The sequence below is a fragment of the Phoca vitulina genome, unplaced genomic scaffold, assembly GCF_004348235.1.
Source record: "Phoca vitulina isolate PV1807 unplaced genomic scaffold, GSC_HSeal_1.0 scaffold21, whole genome shotgun sequence".
Taxonomy (NCBI): Eukaryota; Metazoa; Chordata; class Mammalia; order Carnivora; family Phocidae; genus Phoca; species Phoca vitulina.
The window spans coordinates 1,834,668-1,854,189 of NW_022589724.1; the positions used below are offsets into that span (position 1 = coordinate 1,834,668).

General features: G+C 46.5%; 1 protein-coding gene across 1 annotated transcript in view; it reads right to left on the minus strand.

Moving 5' to 3' along the window:
* The window catches only part of ANKS6 (ankyrin repeat and sterile alpha motif domain containing 6), a 48,455-nt gene that overhangs the window by 7,166 nt on the left and 21,767 nt on the right, over window positions 1-19,522 (minus strand). Inside the window, exons 12-14 of the mRNA XM_032418630.1 lie at window positions 15,373-15,556; window positions 10,539-10,606; window positions 5,164-5,280 (exon numbers count right to left, since the gene is read on the minus strand). Of these exons, the coding sequence (XP_032274521.1) occupies window positions 5,164-5,280; window positions 10,539-10,606; window positions 15,373-15,556 (369 nt within the window). The remainder of the gene's footprint in view (window positions 1-5,163; window positions 5,281-10,538; window positions 10,607-15,372; window positions 15,557-19,522) is intronic.

Sequence of the window (19,522 nt, forward strand, 5' to 3'; positions counted from 1 at the left end):
AGGGAAAAAGCGAACGGCCATGAAACATAGAAAAAAGTGTTCAGTCTATCCAGTAGTTAAAGAAATACAAATTAAAATGAGGCACACTTTTTGGCCTCCCAAATTCATAAAAATCTAAAAGCAAACTGAGAGTACTCAGTCCTGGAGGGGATTTGCGGATACTGGAGCCACATGCCCACAGCTGGTGGGGATGTTCACTGGCATTTTCTGGAAAGTAATTCAGGAAGAAGTGCCATATACCTTGATTTAGACTCTTTGACTCCACGATTCCACTTTTAGACATCTATTCTGAGGAGATAATTAGAAAGCCTTATACACAAAGTTGCCCACTGCAGTGCTATTAATAGAAAGTTTGGATATCCACATATCCAACAAGTAGGGATTTAAAATAAGGTAATTTTAGTACATCCATGCAAATGTATTATATTAAAAAGAGTTTTTAATGACATGGGTAACTGCATATATTTAATGTTAAATGAAGAAAGTAGGATGTAAAATTATAGATCCAAATTTATCTCAGCAGAGAAAAACATTTGGCACAAAACACTGCAGTGATCTTCCCAAATGTGAACAGCACTGGCCTCTGGGTGGTTGGATCGTGATTCCCTTAAAAACTCTTTTCACCTTTCCGGCTGTGCAATTTTAGTAAAATGAATGTGCGCTGCTTTGATAATCATACACAAAAATGGCAATATTACAGAAGCAATGGCTTAGGAACCAACTGAAGGTGAAATTTCTGGTTGACCTTCTCCAACATATAAACTGTTTGAAACTAATCAACTAATAAGCGAACTCGAGTACACACCACAGCTTGAATCCTGGAAGGGGGAGGCTCAGCCAGAGGCCCCTGGCTTGTAAGGCTGAGGATCTATACTGCTTTGCTGGTATTTGTATGGCAGAGCCAGGTTTCTGATTATTATTCATCAACAAAACAAAACAAACATAAAACCTTTTAGGCTAAAATGTTCAAACTATTTTTGATTGTGCAAGAAATACACTATAGATCACAACCTTGTTACGTGTAAATTTATACAGCTGAAACAAATTTACCCTCCTACCTGCAAAGAATGTTGACATTTTCTATGCTATTCTGTTTTTTTCTTTTTTAAAGATTTTTATTTATTTATTTGAGACACAGAGAGAGAGAGAGAGCTAGAGAGCACAAGTGGGGGAGAAGGAGAAGCAGGCCCCCCGCAGAGCAGGGAACCTGATGTGGGGCTCGATCCCAGGACCCTGGGATCATGACCTGAGCCGGAGGCAGATGCTTAACCGACTGAGCCACCCAGGTGCCCCAACTATTCTGTTTTTTAAAATGCTGCTTTAGTGAACCACTAAATTGGGTCCACAACCCCCAGCATGCTGTGGACCACAGCCATGAAGACACTGGTGGACAAGGGAAGCTGGGCCTCCCCTCTCTCATGGGTCCTGGTCTGGGTTCTTGAATGTATCCAGAGCATTTGAGCCACCAATGGGTACTCTCTTGGCTGAGGCTGGGTTGCAAAAGAAAAAGTATGAATGCTCACGGGGGAGTGGGTGCCCTGTAGCAATCAAGGAGGAGGCAGAACACCCTGAAGTCAGGGTGAGAGGGGTCCAGCCCAGAAGAGCTGAGGCCCAGGGCATCCAAAGGCCATCCAAAGGGCTCCTGGCAGCCACGTGCGGCCTGAGAACTTCTTCGCTCTAAGCAGCAGCACCTAGCTGCAATGGCAACTCCAGAGTCGTGGAGCAGATTATTAACCTGTTTTTGTAATATTTAGCTTCTCCCAATCATGCTTTTGCTCTAGGACACGCTGTGATGCATGGTCCTCACTTCCACTGGACCTTCCCTCTGCTCCTATTTCCATGTGGAACTGCCTGACTTTGAGGGTGGATGCTGCCTGTGGGAGGGACATGGGTGGGACAGAGCAGTCCCTTCGGTCTGGCAGGTTGGAAGCACCCAGGTCTCCTGGTTGGGAGCTGGTCAGCTGGTGCCCCCAAGGAAGACCACTGTTACAGAAGGACTGTGTCTCCACCACCCAAATTCATATGTTGAAACCCCACCCCCAGTGGGATGGTGTGAGATGGTGGGGCCTTTGGGAGGTGACGGGGCTTGGGTGAGGTGACGAGGGTGGGACTCCCATGATGGCAGCAGTGCCCCTATAAGAAGACAGGAAAGACCTGGCTTCCCTGCTCTCCGCCAAGTGAGGACATAATGAGAAGGTGGCAGTCTGCACCTTGGAGGAGGACCCTCACAGATCTCAACCATGCCGGAAGCCTGATCTGGGACTCGCAGCTTCCATGCTGTGAGAAAAAATTCCTCTTGTCCACGAGCCACCCGGTAGATGGTCCTTCGTGATGCAGCCTGAACTAAGAACCACCAACAGCTGTCAACGCTTCTGCTTCTCTAGACTGGGCCTTGTTTGGCACAGCATGCAGACTGTTACAGGAATAGAGTACGGGGGCAATGAATTTGAGAGAAAATGAAAAAAGGTCCCGGTTTCTGCAAACATTAAGAAAAATGTTTTCCTTTGGAGTGGGCTTGAGATGTCACATCATCCACTCTGATCATGACAGTTAAGTTTCCTAAGATTAGCAAGCCAGTCCAGTCTGCCTTCTTTCTGTGATCCTGGGCCACAAGGGCCATGGTCACTGAGGGCAGAGGGGAGGGTCAGGAAGCATTAGCAGCTACCATCTACCAAGCCCTGGGCCAGGCTTTTAGTGGCACCCAGCTCCTGGCCTGTCCTCCCACAACTTCCATGGTCCTCCCTGGCCCTACATCTAGAATCTTTCCTGTCCTTCTTCAGCTGGCTTGGCTTCCCCCACCTCTATTCTCTCCTTGGCTCACACATCTGGCCTCTGGAGGCCAGGAGCAGGAAGGGTCCTGCAAACCTTGAGTCAAATCCCCCTACCATCGCTCACCTCCCCTCTCCCAAGAGCCCTTGCCCTTACTTGACTGGGTCCCCTCAACCACCTGGGGGCTCATCTGTCCCCTCTGGCCTCCCCTCACACCACACCTCTTTGCTCCCAGGTCTAGCACTTCCTGAGTTCTTGAAATGCACTGTACCTCCTCTTACCACAGGGCCTTTGCACATGTGCTTCCCTCTGCCTGGTCTGCACTCTTCTACCCCTCTATCCGAAGGTTCCCATCTTTCTTCAGATCCCAGCTCTCCTGCCACTTCCTTGGGGATGTCTTCCAGGACCTTGCCTTTCCAGCCCCCACTTGAGGTCAGGAGCTCTGCTTTACACGCACTTGTGGCTCACGCTGAAGCAGGGCAGCATAGTGGTCAGCACTCCAACTCTGGCTCTGCCACTTACCAACAGCATGACCTCAGTCAAGCTCCTTACCCTCCCTGTGCCTCAGTTCCTCCACCTATAGACTGGAGGACCTGGCCTCAGCGGCTTTTGTGAAGTTAAAGGAATGACTAGATGTGACATGCTGAGAGCAGTGCTGGGTACAAAGTAGCCTCAGAGCTCAGCGCCCACATAGTGCTTGGGACACGGCAGAGAATCCAAGGGCTATTTTTCATGACCAAATCAATGCTCTAGACTTCAGTGCTTGCTCTGGTTGATCGATGCCCCAGGGGCTTCACTTCCCTGGGTAAGCCCTTACTACCAGCCAAGACTGGCCCACTTCCAGCAACTTCCAGCAACCCCCATGCCTGCCTCACCCCCCTCCCCTGCCCCTCACATCTCAAGCAGAGCCGAAACAGTGCTGGTCTGGGAGTCAGGGCTCACTATCCATCTCTGAGCCTCAGCTTCCCCGTCTGTAAAGTGAGGTAGCCCGGGCCCACGGAACAGGTGAGGGAACAGGTGAGCAGTGTTTAGCAACGGGTCACTTACAGAAGAAAAAGAACAGACAGTAAAAACTCAAGATAAAACACAGGCACAGGAAGCACTGCCAACTAAATCACTCAGAAGGACCACCTTGCACCCTACAAACAGGTAAAATAATAATAATGATGACAGCAAGAGACCCCCCCCCACCAACCCCAGCGGGGCTGGACGAGCCACCTGCACACAGCACGGCGCTGTGGGAACATACGATGAAGAGCCGGCTGAGGTCCCGCCTCACTTGCTGGCCCAGCTCTCCACCTGGGCAGCTGGACAAGGGAGGTGTGAGGATCCGGCCTCCTCGGATTAACTGGGGAAATGTATGGGAAGTGTCTTGTGAATGATAAAGTGCTACATGAATATTTATTTGCTGTTGGCACTCTAAGTCTGTTCAATATTTCTGTGCGCACCCGGCAATACACAGAAAGAACCGTAAGACCGGTCACGCTCTCTGACATAACCTCGCATCATGGAACACAGCCCGAGGAACAAAACAACAGAAGAAAAAGGAACAAAGCAGAGATATCCATTATGGTGCTATTTGTAATGGCAAAACCCCAGACATGGCATGATTGTCTAACAGGACAGGGGCTGTCAGGCAGCGCGTGGAACAGCAACAGGTAAGCAAGTCCCGTACACTGTTGGAGTGAGACAGAAACGTCCATCCCACGTTAGGGAAAAATCCATGAGGCAAAGGAGCCTGAATAGCCCAACAGCTACTGTGCTACTAAGGTTTGCAAAGTGAGTGGTGATTTGCTTCTCATGCATTTTTTTTTATTGTTTTTCGCATGTGTGCCTTTGATGGGGGTGCATTGTTAATCTTTAGTTTAAAGCTGATGAAACAGAAATTTAACATTAGACACAAATGTAGGATGCCAACAATAACAACAGCCACTGACGGGTCTGTGTGTGCCAGGGGCGCTGCTAAGCTTTTTGGTCCTGGCAACGACCCACCGCCCCCAGCGGATGAGGAAAGCACGGCTCAGGGAGGTGATGACTTCTAGGGGACACAGTGAGTAAGGGGCAGAGTGGGCTCACCCCTAGGTGGGCCTGACTCCAGAGCCCCTCTTATGAGGGCTCTGCTTCCACTGTAAGCTGGAGGGCAATACCCAGCCCCATGGGTTGAAATTACCACAGGGAGCATTTTTGCTGAATCTATGGGAAGAGAAATCTGGAAAAGGAACAGGGAGGTAGGGAGCGCTCGGTGGTGAGAAGTGTGCACACGGGGCCGTCCTCTGCCAGATGTGCCAGAGGAGATGGAATCAGACCACAGATGTCCTCAGGAACACGGAGGGCTCAGGATCCTAGTGAAGCTCTCTGCTGTTTGAAACAGGAAAAAAAGATTGAGAACAATACCTTGCCTGCATTCAGTTCAGAAATCGCTGCCAAAATCTGCTGCCTGGATCCATCTGTCTTAATACCCAGCTCCTTCAAGTCGCCGTCGGTGAGCGTGAGGAACGCTTCCATGTCCACCTGGAAAGAGAGAAGGGGGATTCGCTACCATCTGCTTTTGGTGCCACACCTTTTTTTTTTCCCCATCCACACCAGAAATAGCCTGATTATGAGCTATTAGTGCTTATTAGCAGTGAAGTAATTATGATTTGCTACTTCCAATTCCTGAATTTATGACGAAAGTTTAATTGAAAGTATTATTAAGGACTAACTCTCCTCAGTGCTAGGCCTGGGAATCCCAGGACAGGTGCACTGTGGAAGGACCCCGACCACTGAATAAGGAAGGGGCGTCTCTGAGACTGTAATCTGGGTGGCCGGCTGCTGCAAATCCAAGGCTGCTCTTAGAAGGTTGATCCCAGTGCTGCTGCATTCCAACAAGATCGGAAACTGCACGGAAAATGGGCATATATGGCGGAACTCAGCATGGCTCCCCCCAGAGGACCAGGGAGATGTAGACTCTGGAAAGACAGAGTGAGCAAGTCAACGAGCAAAAGCAATAAAGGGGAGAAGGGCCACAGAGAACCTGAGCGGAGAAGGGCTCAGAACAAGGGCATCTCAAAGCTGCACAACCCTTGGCTGCTAGAGCTGAAACCCTAACATTCCTGTCATCCCAGCTTGGGCCTCAGCTCCAGGCGAAGAACCAACGGGGCATCCTGTTACATGGCTGGTATGTTGCGGCATCCATCCCGCGAAGGTCAGACGTGGCTCGGAGGCAGCAAGCACAGCGGGTGGAGGCCAGCCCTACACACCCCAGGTCTGTCCCGGAGCCTCGCTGTCAGGTGACAACGGGGAGGACACAGAAGCTAACACCACGTGCGAAGCACCTTCTGAGTATTCGACACAGACTGAGTTGTTTAAACCTTACGACAAAAGTGAGATTACTACTATCCCCCATTTGGGGGCGGGGAAACTGAGGCACAGAGAGTCAGTCCCCAAGGTCACGTAACCGGTCAGGGAAAAAACCAAGACTGGAACCCAGGCAGTGGGCTCCAGAGTCCCTGCTCTTCTCTGCGGGGCCACGTCACCCTTTGATGCTGCAGCTGTAGTCCCTGGCCTGGGGGTGGCGGCCTCCTTGCTAATGTGACTTGATGTTCCCTAAGAATTAAGGGGTTCTATCCCCTGTATGGGCCCTTGCAAATTAGACCCCAAAATGGCAGTCATCTGGGAGACAGACAGGGCCTCAATCCCCACTTGCTGCCTGGGGCACCTGGGCAGGAAGCTTACCTCAGTTTCCCACCTGAAATGTACGAATCCTCCCCCCACTTAACTTACAGGTGGTTGTAGGGTCTACCCAGAGGGCTTACACAAAGCTTTGCAAGCTAAATTATAAAAATATTATAGTTTTATGTGATATAATATTGCTGTCATTTAAAATTAAACTTTCATAACTTACTGAAAATCCTTAGTTTTTCACTTTAAAAGTAGGCTTTGTTTTCTATTCCCTCAGAGATACTGAAGATTTTTAAAAATTTTCTTCAAAACATTTGATGTATGTAGAGATAGAGGAATTTTTTTCTGAAAAATGTCCCCCATCTTTCCTTTTCTATTTTAATAGTCATTTTATTTTCCTGGATTAAAACCACCTTGAAGCAGGCGTGAGTCGGTGGGGAAGGGTCTGCTCCCTCCCCAGCCCCAAGCTCTGTGAGGTGCCCCCCTGCCTCTCTCTGGGATTTTACAGCTCACAGGGGCTGAGGGCCTGAAAGAGCAGATGACATGGTTTTGAGACACTGCCGGCCCCTGGCTGGGCCAGACACTCCCCTCTCCCCACGGCCCGACCCCCAGGCTGTTCCCACAGCCAGCTCCTCAGCACCTCTCTGCCCTCTTGCCCAGGGTGCACCCCCCCCCCCCCCGCTCCCCCCTTCTAACTGGAGTCTCCTTTCCTGTGAGTCTGCCCCTAACTGGTCCACCACCCACACCAGAGGCTAGAGATCTTGCTGGCCCTCGTCTGCCTCCGGACTGTAGTTCGCAAGATCATGTCCATGCTGGCCGGGCCTTGCCCGGTCAGGCTCCCTGCTCCAGTCAGGCCCCGAACAGGCCGAAGTGCTGACGGCTCTCTGCGCATGTCTGCTCCCTCTTCCCAGATGCCCTTCTAGCCCTGCTCCCCTCCCTCAAAGCTCAGTTTATGCTCAGCTGAGGTGTCCTCTGGCCCTCATTCTATAGACCCCCTTCCCTGGGCTCCCAGAATGCTCTGGGTGTTTCTGCCTTTGCTAGGGTCAGGCTCTGGTAGAGGGCCTGATAGGGGGCAGAGACCTGAGTTGTGTTTGCTGGCTGACTGAATGACCACACCAATCAATATGCTACTGCATCCGCACATTCACTGACCTTCTCAATCTCTGACCTCTGTCAACCCTGGGGGGCTGCCAAATCCTCACAGCTCATTTTAGGTGGAGGGAACCAGAGACTAAATTCTCCTCACGTGAGTACTTCTGAAGGGTTAGCACTATGAGGCAGAAACATCTGTGTCCTTTCAATATTCATGCCCTACTTTTTTTTAGTAATAGAATCCTAGTTGTCAGCTAGGCACATTTCCATGAAGCTAAAGCACTATATTTCTGAGTTTCCCTTGCATATGAGCATGTCAATTGACAAACTTTTGGCTAATGAGATATAAGGTTTATGGTACTTTGAGGAAGTCTCTTTAAAAAAGGAGAACACGTGTCTTTTTGCTATCTCCTTCCATCCTGCTGCCTGGAATGTGGATGTAATGGCTGGAGCCCTAGCAGCCATACTGGACTTTGAGGATGAGGGCCATACACCCTAGTGATGGTGGAGCAGAGAGCTAGAAGGAGCTTTGATGACTCATCTGAACACTTTCTATGGGAAAATAACCTTCTATTTTGTTTAAGATACTATCATCCGGGGATTTTTCAATATATATAGCCAAATCCATCCTAATACAGGTAGAGAGATGAAAATTATTAGTCTGTCTTCAGTTTCAGTATGGCAGGATGAGAAAATGTATTAACTTCATTCTTCTTCCAAATTCTCAACAAGCACTAAAAGCTCTATAATAAGAGGGAGAAATTTTTATGAGCCCTGGAAATGAGGGAAAAGTACTATCTGCATGCCAGGTACTTTAAGGAGTTTCTTAAGTGACTAACAAGTGCTCTGTAGCTGTGGGGATGGGTGTAGAGGTGAGGGCAGGGGCAATCAATGGTGTTAAAACCTGAGTCGCATGAAAGCCTTCAAGGGAACACGGGATCTCTATATGGACAGATAACAACTCTCACATAGTGCTACCTAGCTTGTATGTTGTCCAGAGAGAAGCTAAGCGCAGGGGGTACAGCCGAGCTGGCTCCTGACAAGGGCACCCCCTCAGCTAACCTCACCCTACCCAACACACACAGAAATCCTCCAGCTAGTGGCTCTGCCCTCCCCACAGTCCTGCCCCAGGCCTCAGCACCCTCCCCAACCCCCGAGGCTATGGAGACTTTCAGGTGGGTAAGTGAAGACCACAGCAACTCTGCCTGGTCTCCCTGCCCTCTAAAACTCTGAAAGTGTCAAATTTCATCTGGAACACACCTCAGTTCCCTGTAAGGGACAGCTGCAAGAACCAGAGAATGGTGAATGACAGGTGTGCCCTCAGACATGTCAGCTCCAAAACAGGGATGCAGCTAAGAACTCAGGACAAACGTTGCCTTGTGACACAGAGACACCTCAAGAAACAGAGGTACACCTTGAGGTGTGTTCCCTGCATACTCCAAGAGGGCGCAGAACACAGCACACAAGAGCAGGCCGCCAGCAGTGCACGAGAAAGATTTCTTGGCAATGAGAAACATCACTGCTGAGGTTTAAAACGCCAAAGAGGCAGGAAGGACCCGCTGGCTCCAGCAGGAAAGCAAGGGAGGAAGAAAGCCACTGCACTCCGTCTGCTGCTTAAGACAAAATGCAAACTCCTCAGTAGCATCTCAAGCTTGCAGGGATGGTGAGTGATTCTCAGGACTGCTACTGCAATAATGAGAGCTGTCATGTACTCGACCGGGCACCAGAAATATTCCAAACCGGTGATTACACCCTGGTGGCTAGTGGGCCTGCAGAGGAGCTTTATGTGGCCCAAATGATAAGTTTTTTCCAAAACGTCTTGAGATGTAATTCACTTACAATACAATCCACCCATTTAAAATGTACAGTTCATAAGGAATACCTCAGTGGTACTGTGACAGCGATGTGTCGGGATGGAGGGCAGCTACGCTTGTGGTGAACACAGTTAATGGATAAGCTTGGCAAATCACCAAGCTGTATATCTGAAATTAATGTAACACTGTGTGCAACTACACGCAAGTAAAAAATTCTTTTTAATTAAAGAAAGCAGACGATTCAGTGATTTTTAGTATATTCAGAGTTGTGCAACCATCACACTCTACTTTAGAACATTTGCATCACTCCAAAAAGAAACCCACACCCATATAAGCAGTCCGTCCCCATTCTCTCCTCCCCCCACTCCCTGGCAACCACTAATTACTTTCTGTCTCTACAGATTTGCCTATTCTGGACATTTCATATAAATGGAATCACACCATATGTGGCCTTTTGTGTCTGGCTTCTTCCCCTCAGCATAATGTGTGTCCCAGGCTCTTCCGTGTCATAGTGTGCGTCAGCACTTTCTTCCTTTTTATGGCCGAATTATATTCCATAGTACAGCGATAACGCATCTGGTCATTCATCGATCGATGGACATTTGGGTTGTTTCCCACTTTTTGGCTATTATGAATAATGCTGCTATGAACATTCGTGTGCAAGTTTTTGTGTGGACATATGTTTTCAGTTCTCTTAGGCACACACCCAGGAGTGGGACTGCTGGGTCACATGGTAATTCTATGTTTAACATTTTGAGAAACTGCCAAACAGCAGAACGGTCATTTAAAAAAAAAAAAAAGTGACTGTGAGTGCTTTTAAGCAAAAGGAACTCTCTCGGATTAACACAGACATCCTATATCCAGACACTTAGCACAGAGTCAATAGGATTTGTTTTTGACCCGCTTTAAATCTAAAAACCTGCCAGTCAATCTCCTTCAACAAAAGTGTGCAAAGGACAAACACAAACTTTACTAGCGAGAGCAGTGCTCAAAATCACATAATTCTATTACAACAAAACGAGCCATAAGGCCCCCAGGATTTCACTGTGATGAACTGAACTAAATGTGCTGAACACAAACTCCATTTCCTTAGCTGTCTCAGTGAGAAAGATCAATCTATGCTCATAGGATGAAAACCCATATATTTAAGATATTTTTTTTTACAGTAAGATTCAGATGGACATTCAAAAATAACATCCTTACCTCTTGCTCCTCAAAAATGGGCTGATATTTCTCAAGTGATAATTTCTTAAGGATTCCAGTCAGTTCATCTTCAAGAGGGAAAGATGTGAAAAGATATTTTAGAATTTGGCAAAATGCATCAGAACAGTGGTCTTCAAACTCATAAAGTAGCGGCAAGCTTATCTCAAATGAAATGTCACGAGAAACCCCAACACAGGAAGCAGATCTAAGCTCCACTTGTGGGGATGCAGCTGGGGGTGGGTCTGAGCCACCTGTCAGCCACGCTTCCCCTCAGGGTGCGCCCTTGGCATCTCCCCAGACCCCAAGGTGGGTGGTGGACACAGAAGGTGGGGAGGTTCGTGGCCAGGTGACCTTCCAATGGCCGCAATCCCCAAGTTCTCGGAGTTCTAGCTGCTGGGACTAAAACTCCACTTTCTGTCCAAGAACAGCTTTTAATTAGGATTTCTTGACTGCGGGTCTCCGCACCTGTGGCAAATGCTAATGCCAGCAAGTTGTCAGCGAGGTGGAGAAAAAACTTAAGAGAACAAGCAGGTGGCTTCTGACCAGAACTGGAGTTTGGCTAAGTGTGAGGAGGCTGTGGGCTTCCCGAAGGAAGGACGGATACATCTGAGTGGAAGAGCAGAGCTAGAGGGGCACAGAGCAGGGGAAAACAGAAGATTCTGGATAGCAAGATTTCAGAGCAGGGAGGGTGAAGAAAGGAGACAAGACTAGCATCAGTGGGAGGTGGGGGTGGCTTGAAACAACATTCACTGACACATTCAACAGGGATTTACCAGACTAGGCACTAGGGACCCAACAAAGACCAAAACAGATAAGCAGGCTGCCGGGCCAAAGGCAGTGAGGACGAAGGAAGCAGGGTAGGGTAGATGACAGGGAACAGGAGAACGTTGTTTATTATAGAGGGTGGTTAACGAAGGGCTCCTTTATAAGGTACCATTTGAGCAGTAAATGAAGGGATGAACTGTGTAATACCAAGGGAAAGATCAGCAGGCAGTATTCAGGCAGAAGGAACAGCAAGTGCAAAGGTCCTGGGGCCACAGGTGCAATTCACAGAAGAGTGGAGGGGAGGTTAGGAGACCTGAGTTCCTTCTTTTAACTCATTCATTCAACAGTGGCTACCAACATGCCTACTACATGCTGAGAGTGCAAGGATGGAAAGGTCTGTGCTGTGAAGGAGCTCAGTGTGGCTGGGAAGATGAAATGATGAGGTTGATGCACCATCAGGCACCCCGCACATGGATAACCCATCTGCTCTTTACAACAACCCCATGAGCTCCATCCTATCATCGTCCTCATTTACAGATGAGGAAGTGAGGTATAAAAAGGTTGGCTAGCACATCCTGGATAAGATCATACTGCTGGTCCGTGGCAGAGCAGGCTTTCACACCAAGTCGTCCAGCTCCCAGGCCTGTGCTACGCACCCCACCCCTTCCGCCACGTCTCTCACTGGTGACAGGTGCTATGATAAGGGGTATTAACAAGGGAATCAGGGGACAGGGAGGACAGCTGACCAGCCTGAAGGACTGGAAAAGGCTTCACAGAAGAGTGCTACTGAGCTAGGATGTATGAGATGAAGCGAGTCCTGGTCCACACAGAACCCACTGATTGTTTCATGATGCCAAAGCTTTGCTCCTGCTGTTCCCTCCACACGCAGCCTTTCCCCACAGTGGTGTGCTGCTAAGTGGTTAACAACCGGCTCTCTGAGGGAAAATGTGTGTGCGTACATAGGTAGCTACGTCAGTTTACTGCAGATTTTACTGAGGGACACGTATAAGGGACAGGTAGCACTCAATTTACATATAATAATACACTACACAATATTGTTTCTCACAAATTCCATTTCGCCAATGCTTGCATGGCATCTCAGGCACCTCACTGAATGCTTTCACTGATTTTCGCCCTCCTCTTAATCCGTAGCCAAGGACTACAGTTCCAATATGGCTGCCGCTGGATAGTTTCGTCTATGGGAACAGGTAAGATGAAATAGAACAATGAGGACGCATATAGGAACTTCACATGAGCAACTGGGCAGAGTGAGATAATGATTTGAAAATCCTGAAAGACTATTTTCTCAATTATTTGTGCTAGTCACACTTTTAACTTTCTCCTGCAAAATGAACACCTTCTCCAACATTGTCTAGATGACATCTAGATGCTCTAGGAGACAACAAACCAAACCCTGACTGGTGGCATTTGCTGACATCATGGAGTCAATGCCCCCTCCTGGCTAATTTCAAGCTACCAACTATAACCAACGTTCCTGAAAGTGGAACTGGGAAGGGATGTGCGTAGTAGCATATCATTATATAGTATTTCTATTGCATAAAGAGCACAGACGTTCTGTACTAAAAAGTTAATAATATATTTTGTTTTAAATACCACATACCTCTAATTCAATATAATTAGTATAATTACATAAATTCACATAATTTGACTTTTTCTTTTCTTTGGCTTCTTCTATATATATATATATATATACACACACTTATATAGATTCGTTTTTATATAGTTTTACATATTTATATTTTTTCATATATATTTTATATATACTTTATGTTTTTACATATATTTATATATTTTACATATTATATTTTTATATAATATATATACATATATTTTTATAACATATGTAGGTATTATGTTATATACGCACACAGGTATTGTTGTTTGGTTGTAATTTGACTTTTAATAGCTGTGTTTAATCACTGGCTTGTACATTTCCTATCAATTCGACAACTGACTCTGGTCCGCCACCGCCCTGCCTCTCCTCAGCCCTCTGGCCTGAAGGCCTGCTCTTCGGTGAAGCCCGCCGTGGCACCCCGCGCTCTGCTGCTAACTCAGATTTGCCCCCATCTGTGTCACAATCCCGTACTGCTATTACGTTGCCTGCACCCGAAGCCCCAGCCAGGCTGTGAGGTATCCTAACAGCCAGCACAGGTTAGGTCATCCAGTACACAGGCTTCACCCCTGTGAGGGAGGGGTCTCAAGAGCGCCGCAGGTGGAAAGATGGGGCAGGCAAAGGCTTGCATGTAGTCCACGACTGGGGCCACACATTTCCCACACGAGTGTCATAAAAAGTGGCTGTTTGGAGGATGGATTGCAGCTCTGTCCTGTGACAATTTCATGCTGCCTCAGAACACAGGAACTCTGGAAGGGAGAGCTAGGCTTTCTACACCAGAGAAATTAATCTAAAAAGAAATTGCTATCAGCTCCTCTTTTGTTTCTATCCCAACTCAGGCTTTGCAAACCTTTTTAAATGATGAGGGAGAGGGAAAGAGTGGGCATAGACAGTGCATACAGATATCCACGGTCTCAACTCTGTTTTGGAGAAAGGTGGGGTATGAGTACCTAACTGAACCTCTAGGAGTTTAGATTCCTAAAAGCTTCCACAGTAGGAGAATTCATGAGTGGGGAACTAAAACCCACACAGAAAACACAGTTAGGGATGTGTTTTCACATCTCCATAGGATGGGGTTGCTAGTGACTCTCTGAAGCTGTTATAAATGATGGCATTAGATATCACAAAAAAATAAAAGTGGCCCCCGAATACAGAGGAGGTCAATGGCAGCATGCACTTATCAACTCAGTCCAGACCACAGCCGGTGCAGCTGGTTTCAGCTTATCACCTGCTGGGCAGAGCGTGCTCAGCCCCTTCCTCCCTGCAACCATGTGCCCTCGCGTGAGCATGAGGCCCTCACACACCTGAGATTTCTCTCCCCTCTCTGACACACTACTTGATTTGCACCTGCCTGGGCCCCGTCTCTTACCAAAGCTCTGCTCCCTCTCCCGCCACCTGCCCGCTCCCCCCCCCCCGCCCCCGCTCCGTCCCCCATCCCCAGACCACCAGACGGCAGTTTAAAGGACAGGATTCTTCATCTCCCTTTGTCTTTTATCTCTTCCTGTCTTCATCTGGGGCCTCGCAGCTGGGCCTCCACTCCCTTGTCCTTTCTGCATCATCCCCACGGGAGGGACTTGCAGTGCACGCGCCCAGGTTCTAAAGTTCTCCTGGTTACAGGGGACAGCTATTGCCTCTGCTTGCCCACCATCCACGCCCTCCTCCTTCTAGAAACGGCACTGCAATTTTCCTTTGAGGAGCCACTTCTCTCCATGTCCATAGCTCAGACCCTGACCCCAGCTATAAAGGCAGACCCAGGACCTGTGCCTGGCCAATGGGCACATTCCGCTGCCACGGACACACGGTCAAATGGCCCGTCACTGTAAACAGAGCCAAGGGAGGCCAATGATGTCTATCCCAGGATTTGCTGGACCTGCTAAGAAAGTAGCACGGTTTCTGCTTTCTGTGGCCAAGTTGGCAGGAAAAATAAGTAAGCCTGAAGTTCCTGGGGGACAACTTTGCCACCACTGAAAGAGAGCCTACCTGAGATATGGAGAGAAACACTCCCAAGGTACCTGGATCTGCACATGCCTGAAGCACACCCTAGACGCTTCCACTTTATGAGCCAACAAATTATGTGGTTTGCTTTTGCTTAAACCAGGTTGAGTGGACACTGCATTACTTGCAAATGACAGAATTCCAATTTGTACAAGGTTTGGGGAAAGGTCCATAACTGGTGTTGGAGAAGCATCTCTACAAGTGCATGTTTGGGTATGTCCACAAAACTCACCTATGCTGAAAAACTAGCTGAGGGAGCTTGCCATACCATTAGCACGGTAAAGATAAAAATACAAGGTGGAATCAGGGAAGAAAAGGGATAGGAATTTTTGCTGGAAGTCTTAAAGACCTGACTTAGGACAGCTATCGCAATTAAGAGCACCTGCCAGGTCACAGCGGCAAAGAGGAAAGGGTGGTATTTCAGGACCTTGGCGGACTCACCCTCATCTGTGATGGTGCCGCTGCTGGAGCCCCCACTGCTCTTGGACTGCCGATGGGACGAAGAGGAGGACACCGAGGACTCGGCCGTGTGCCCTTTGGGTGAAGGGGAGGGTGTGAGCGTAGGGGAGGTGCTCTTGGAGGTAGTGGAAGTTCCAGACGGAGGCCTTTTGTTCGTCTCCAGTTTCTGCCGAAAAGAATAAGACAAATACGTAAGCTGTCACCTGGAGGGTAGGAGCAATTAAAACACACTCGACAGGGAACATGGGTGCTGACTCAGCAAGGTTATCTAACCAGGACGATGAAACCTACTTTAAAACACACGCAAAGCAGAAACAGTATTGTCAGAACACTCACAGGAAAATCGTCCCCTGGAGCAGAGAGGCAGGGGGTAGGATGGAAAAAGTAGCCCTTGAGGAGCCAGGAACCTGGGCGCTAGTCCTGCCCGTACGGCTACCAGCATTGTGTCCTTGGCCAAGTCCCTTTCCCTCTCAGCTAACCCAGCTCTAAATGGAAGTGTGGCTTATAAATGCACGAAGTCCCTTTCTGCTCCTGACGTTCCTTGATCTAAACCAGTCATTGCCAACCTTCCACCAAAGAACACATCATTTTTCCCTTGTGTGTCATTTTGCTTAAAAAAAAAAGTGCCTTCTTTTTAAATTTTAGACTTACAGAAGAGTTGCAAAGATAGAACAGAGCATTCCTGTGTATCCATCAGACAGCTTCCCCTGATGTTAACAGCTTACATAACTATAGCACAATCATCAAAACTATGAAATTAACAGTCATGCAATACTATTAGCTAACCTATGGACTTCACTCGGATTTCACTGGTTGTTGTACTTGATGTCCTGATTCTGGTCCAGGATCCCACGTTGCATTGACTTATCATGTCCCTCTGACCTCCTCCAACCTGTGACAGCTCAGTCTTTCCTTGCCTTTCATGACCTTGACATTGTCGAAGAGTTGAGGTGTTTGTAGAATGTCCCTCAGTCTGGGTCAATCTTTTATTTTCTCATAATTAGATTTGCTTATGGATTTGGGGGGTTAATGGCCCCAGAGGTAATGCGCCACTCTTACTGCATCATACCAGGAATCTCAAAGTACCCATTTCTTATTACTGATAACATTGACCTTCATCACTTAATTAAGGTGGTGTCTGTCTGATTTCTCCATGGTGAAGTTACTACCTTTTCCCTTTATAATTAACAAACATTTGGGGGGGGGTAGATTTTGAGCTAAATATCTTGTTGCTCCCAGTAATTTTAGCATTCTTCAGTTGATCTTGTCTACAGCAAATACTACTGTGATGTTCTAATGATATAAGATCTGCTATTTCCCTTACCTTTCACTTATTTGGAATTCTGTAAGGAAGAGTTGCTCCTTTTCCAGTTTATTCAGTTATTTATTCCTTATCAGTATGGGCTCATGGATATTTATGCTATTCTTTGGGCTATAATCTAATAACTATTGCTATTTATTTTATGGTTGTTCAAATTGTTCCAGTTTTGGCCACTGAGATTTTTCAGGTGGGCTCCTCTGTCCTTTCGACATGCCCACCTTTTTTTAATTCTTTCTTTTTAAGGCCATCTCCTTTCCTTACTTTCTGAAACCATAAAATGCTTTAGGCTCATCTTGTATTTTCACTGACCCACCACTGGAATAAACCACTTCTCCAAGGCCCTGGTCCCTTTTCTTGGAGAGTGGTATTTAGAAACCAAAATCTGGGTACTAGGTTGCTCGTGGTTACTGGGATGTCACTGCTTGTAGGGTGGACAGAGCAAGGAAATAGAGTATCCTGAGCCATGTATACACACAGCCACACTTACTACTGTATCAATCTGTATATATATATACACACACATATTTATAGGCATGCATTCATATTGATTCATACCGACACCTCCGACAACAGTCCAACATCCATGGGGTTTGCGCAGGCATTTCCCCTTTGATTCAATCTCTGACAGTGAAAAAGGGGGCTTGTTATATTTACTTATTTGATCAACCCTAGTATAAACAAAGTGTATATGTATACAAAAAGTATCTATGTGTAAAGTGGTTTCAGAATTTAACCCATATCCCTACAAGAAAAAAAATCATCAATTAGAGTACAGTGTTTGGGTACGGTTATTCGTCTGTATTTGGCCTTACCATATCCACTCGACACAGTTTCCCCTCACCCCCACCTCCCAACGTGTGCTTACATCAGTCATTTGTAATACAGATCTGTTGTCATGGTCTGCATTCCATCTTTGGTTCGTGGTTCATACTGTTTTTTAAAATCTGCATACAGCAGAAATAACTTGGTTGTGTAAAATTCTCTGGGTTTTGATAAACGCAGAGTTGTGTACCATACAAGAACAGTTCCATCACCTCCAAAATTCCCTTGTCTGGTCGTTTTCTAGTCACTCTCCCCCTCATCCCGACCCACAGAAATAAAGGATCTGTTTTCCATCCCTAAGGTTTTGTCTTTTCTAAAACGTCGCATAAATGTAATTATACAATATGTAGACTTTTGGGGCTGGTGCAGCAAACTGCCTTGAAGATCCATTCAAGTTACTGCACATGTCAACAGTGTGGTCCTTTCCACTGCTGAGCAGCGCTCCATCACATGGATGTACCACAGCTGGTTTATCCATTGGCCTGTTGAAGACATGTCTCCGGTTTGGCGTGATTATGGAGAAAACTGCTATAAACATTCACAAACAGATTTTGGCATGAACAGTTTTTGAAAATACACTTGGGTAAATATCTAGGAGGGAGACAGCCAGTTCGTATGGTAAGTGCATATTTAGTTTTATAAGGAACTGCCAAACGTTTTCAAGGTGGCTGTACTGTTTCGCATTCCCACTGGCATCTGAGTTCCAGTAGCTCCGTATCCTCACCAGCACTGTATCTTTAAATTTTTGTTTTTAATTTTAGCCAGTCTATTAGGTATATAGTGCTATGTTGCTGTGGTTTTAATTTGCATTTTCCCCAATAGCTAATGTTCAACATTTTTCCATGTTTATTTACCATTTGTATATTTTTGGTGAAGTATCCATTTTGCCTATTTTTTATAATTTGTTGGTTATTTTATTGTTGAGTTAAAAAAAATTTTTTTTAAATAGGTTCCATGCCCTAGTGTAGAGCCCAATGTGGGCTTGAACTCATGACCCTGAGATCAAGACCTGAGTTGAGAACAAGAGCCAGACACATAACCAACTGAGCCACCCAGGCGCCCCTCTTATTGTTGAGTTATGGGAGTTATTTATTCAGTAGTGTAACTAGGATACAGCTAGGTGTTTTCTTTTTGACATTTATCCTATAGTGTTTTCTGAACTTCCTGGATCTGTGATTTGTCATTTATCATTAATTTGGGGAATTTTTCAGGCATTATTTTGAGATATTCTTTCCATCCTACCATTCTCTTTCTCTCTGTCTTCAGAGATTCTTATTACTTGTATGTGAGAGCACTTGACATTATCCCACAACTGTTTTTTTGTTGTTCTTGTTGTTCTTATTTTTTATTCTTTGTGCTTCCGTTTGGGTGATTTCTTTTACCCTGTCTTCCACTTCACAGACTCTTTCCTTGGCTGTGTCAAGTGTACCGAAGAGCCCATCGAAGGCATGCCTGTCTCTGTTACCTGTCTTCTATTTCTAGAGTTTTCATTTGATTCTTTCTTAGAGTTTCCATCGATCTGCTGAAATAGCTATGATCTCCCATGTTCAAACTTTCCATTAGAGCCTTTAACAATTAATTATAGTTCTTTTAAATTCACTGTCTGGTAATTCCAACATCTTTGTCATATCTGAGTCAGGTTCTGATGACTGCTGTTTCTTGGGAGTGCAGTTTTTCATGCCTTTTTGTAGGTCTTGTAATATTTGGTAAAGTTGGACATCTTAACTAGGATAGCAGAGGCTAAGATAAATAGTTCTAATGCATGGAAATGGGTACACCTCTCCTTCTGCTAAGCCTTTAATGCTCCTTCTAACTACATCCCAGAGTGGAACAACAAGTCCCTCTCTTAGATTTTGAAAGATTTTGTCATTTAGTTGCGTATATTGTTAATAAATTCTTCTTTCTGCTTTTTTATAAAGAAGGACATTCAATAATACAGCTTCTAATTAAGCAGGAGATAATTAGTATATCCCGACTAAACAGATCTAT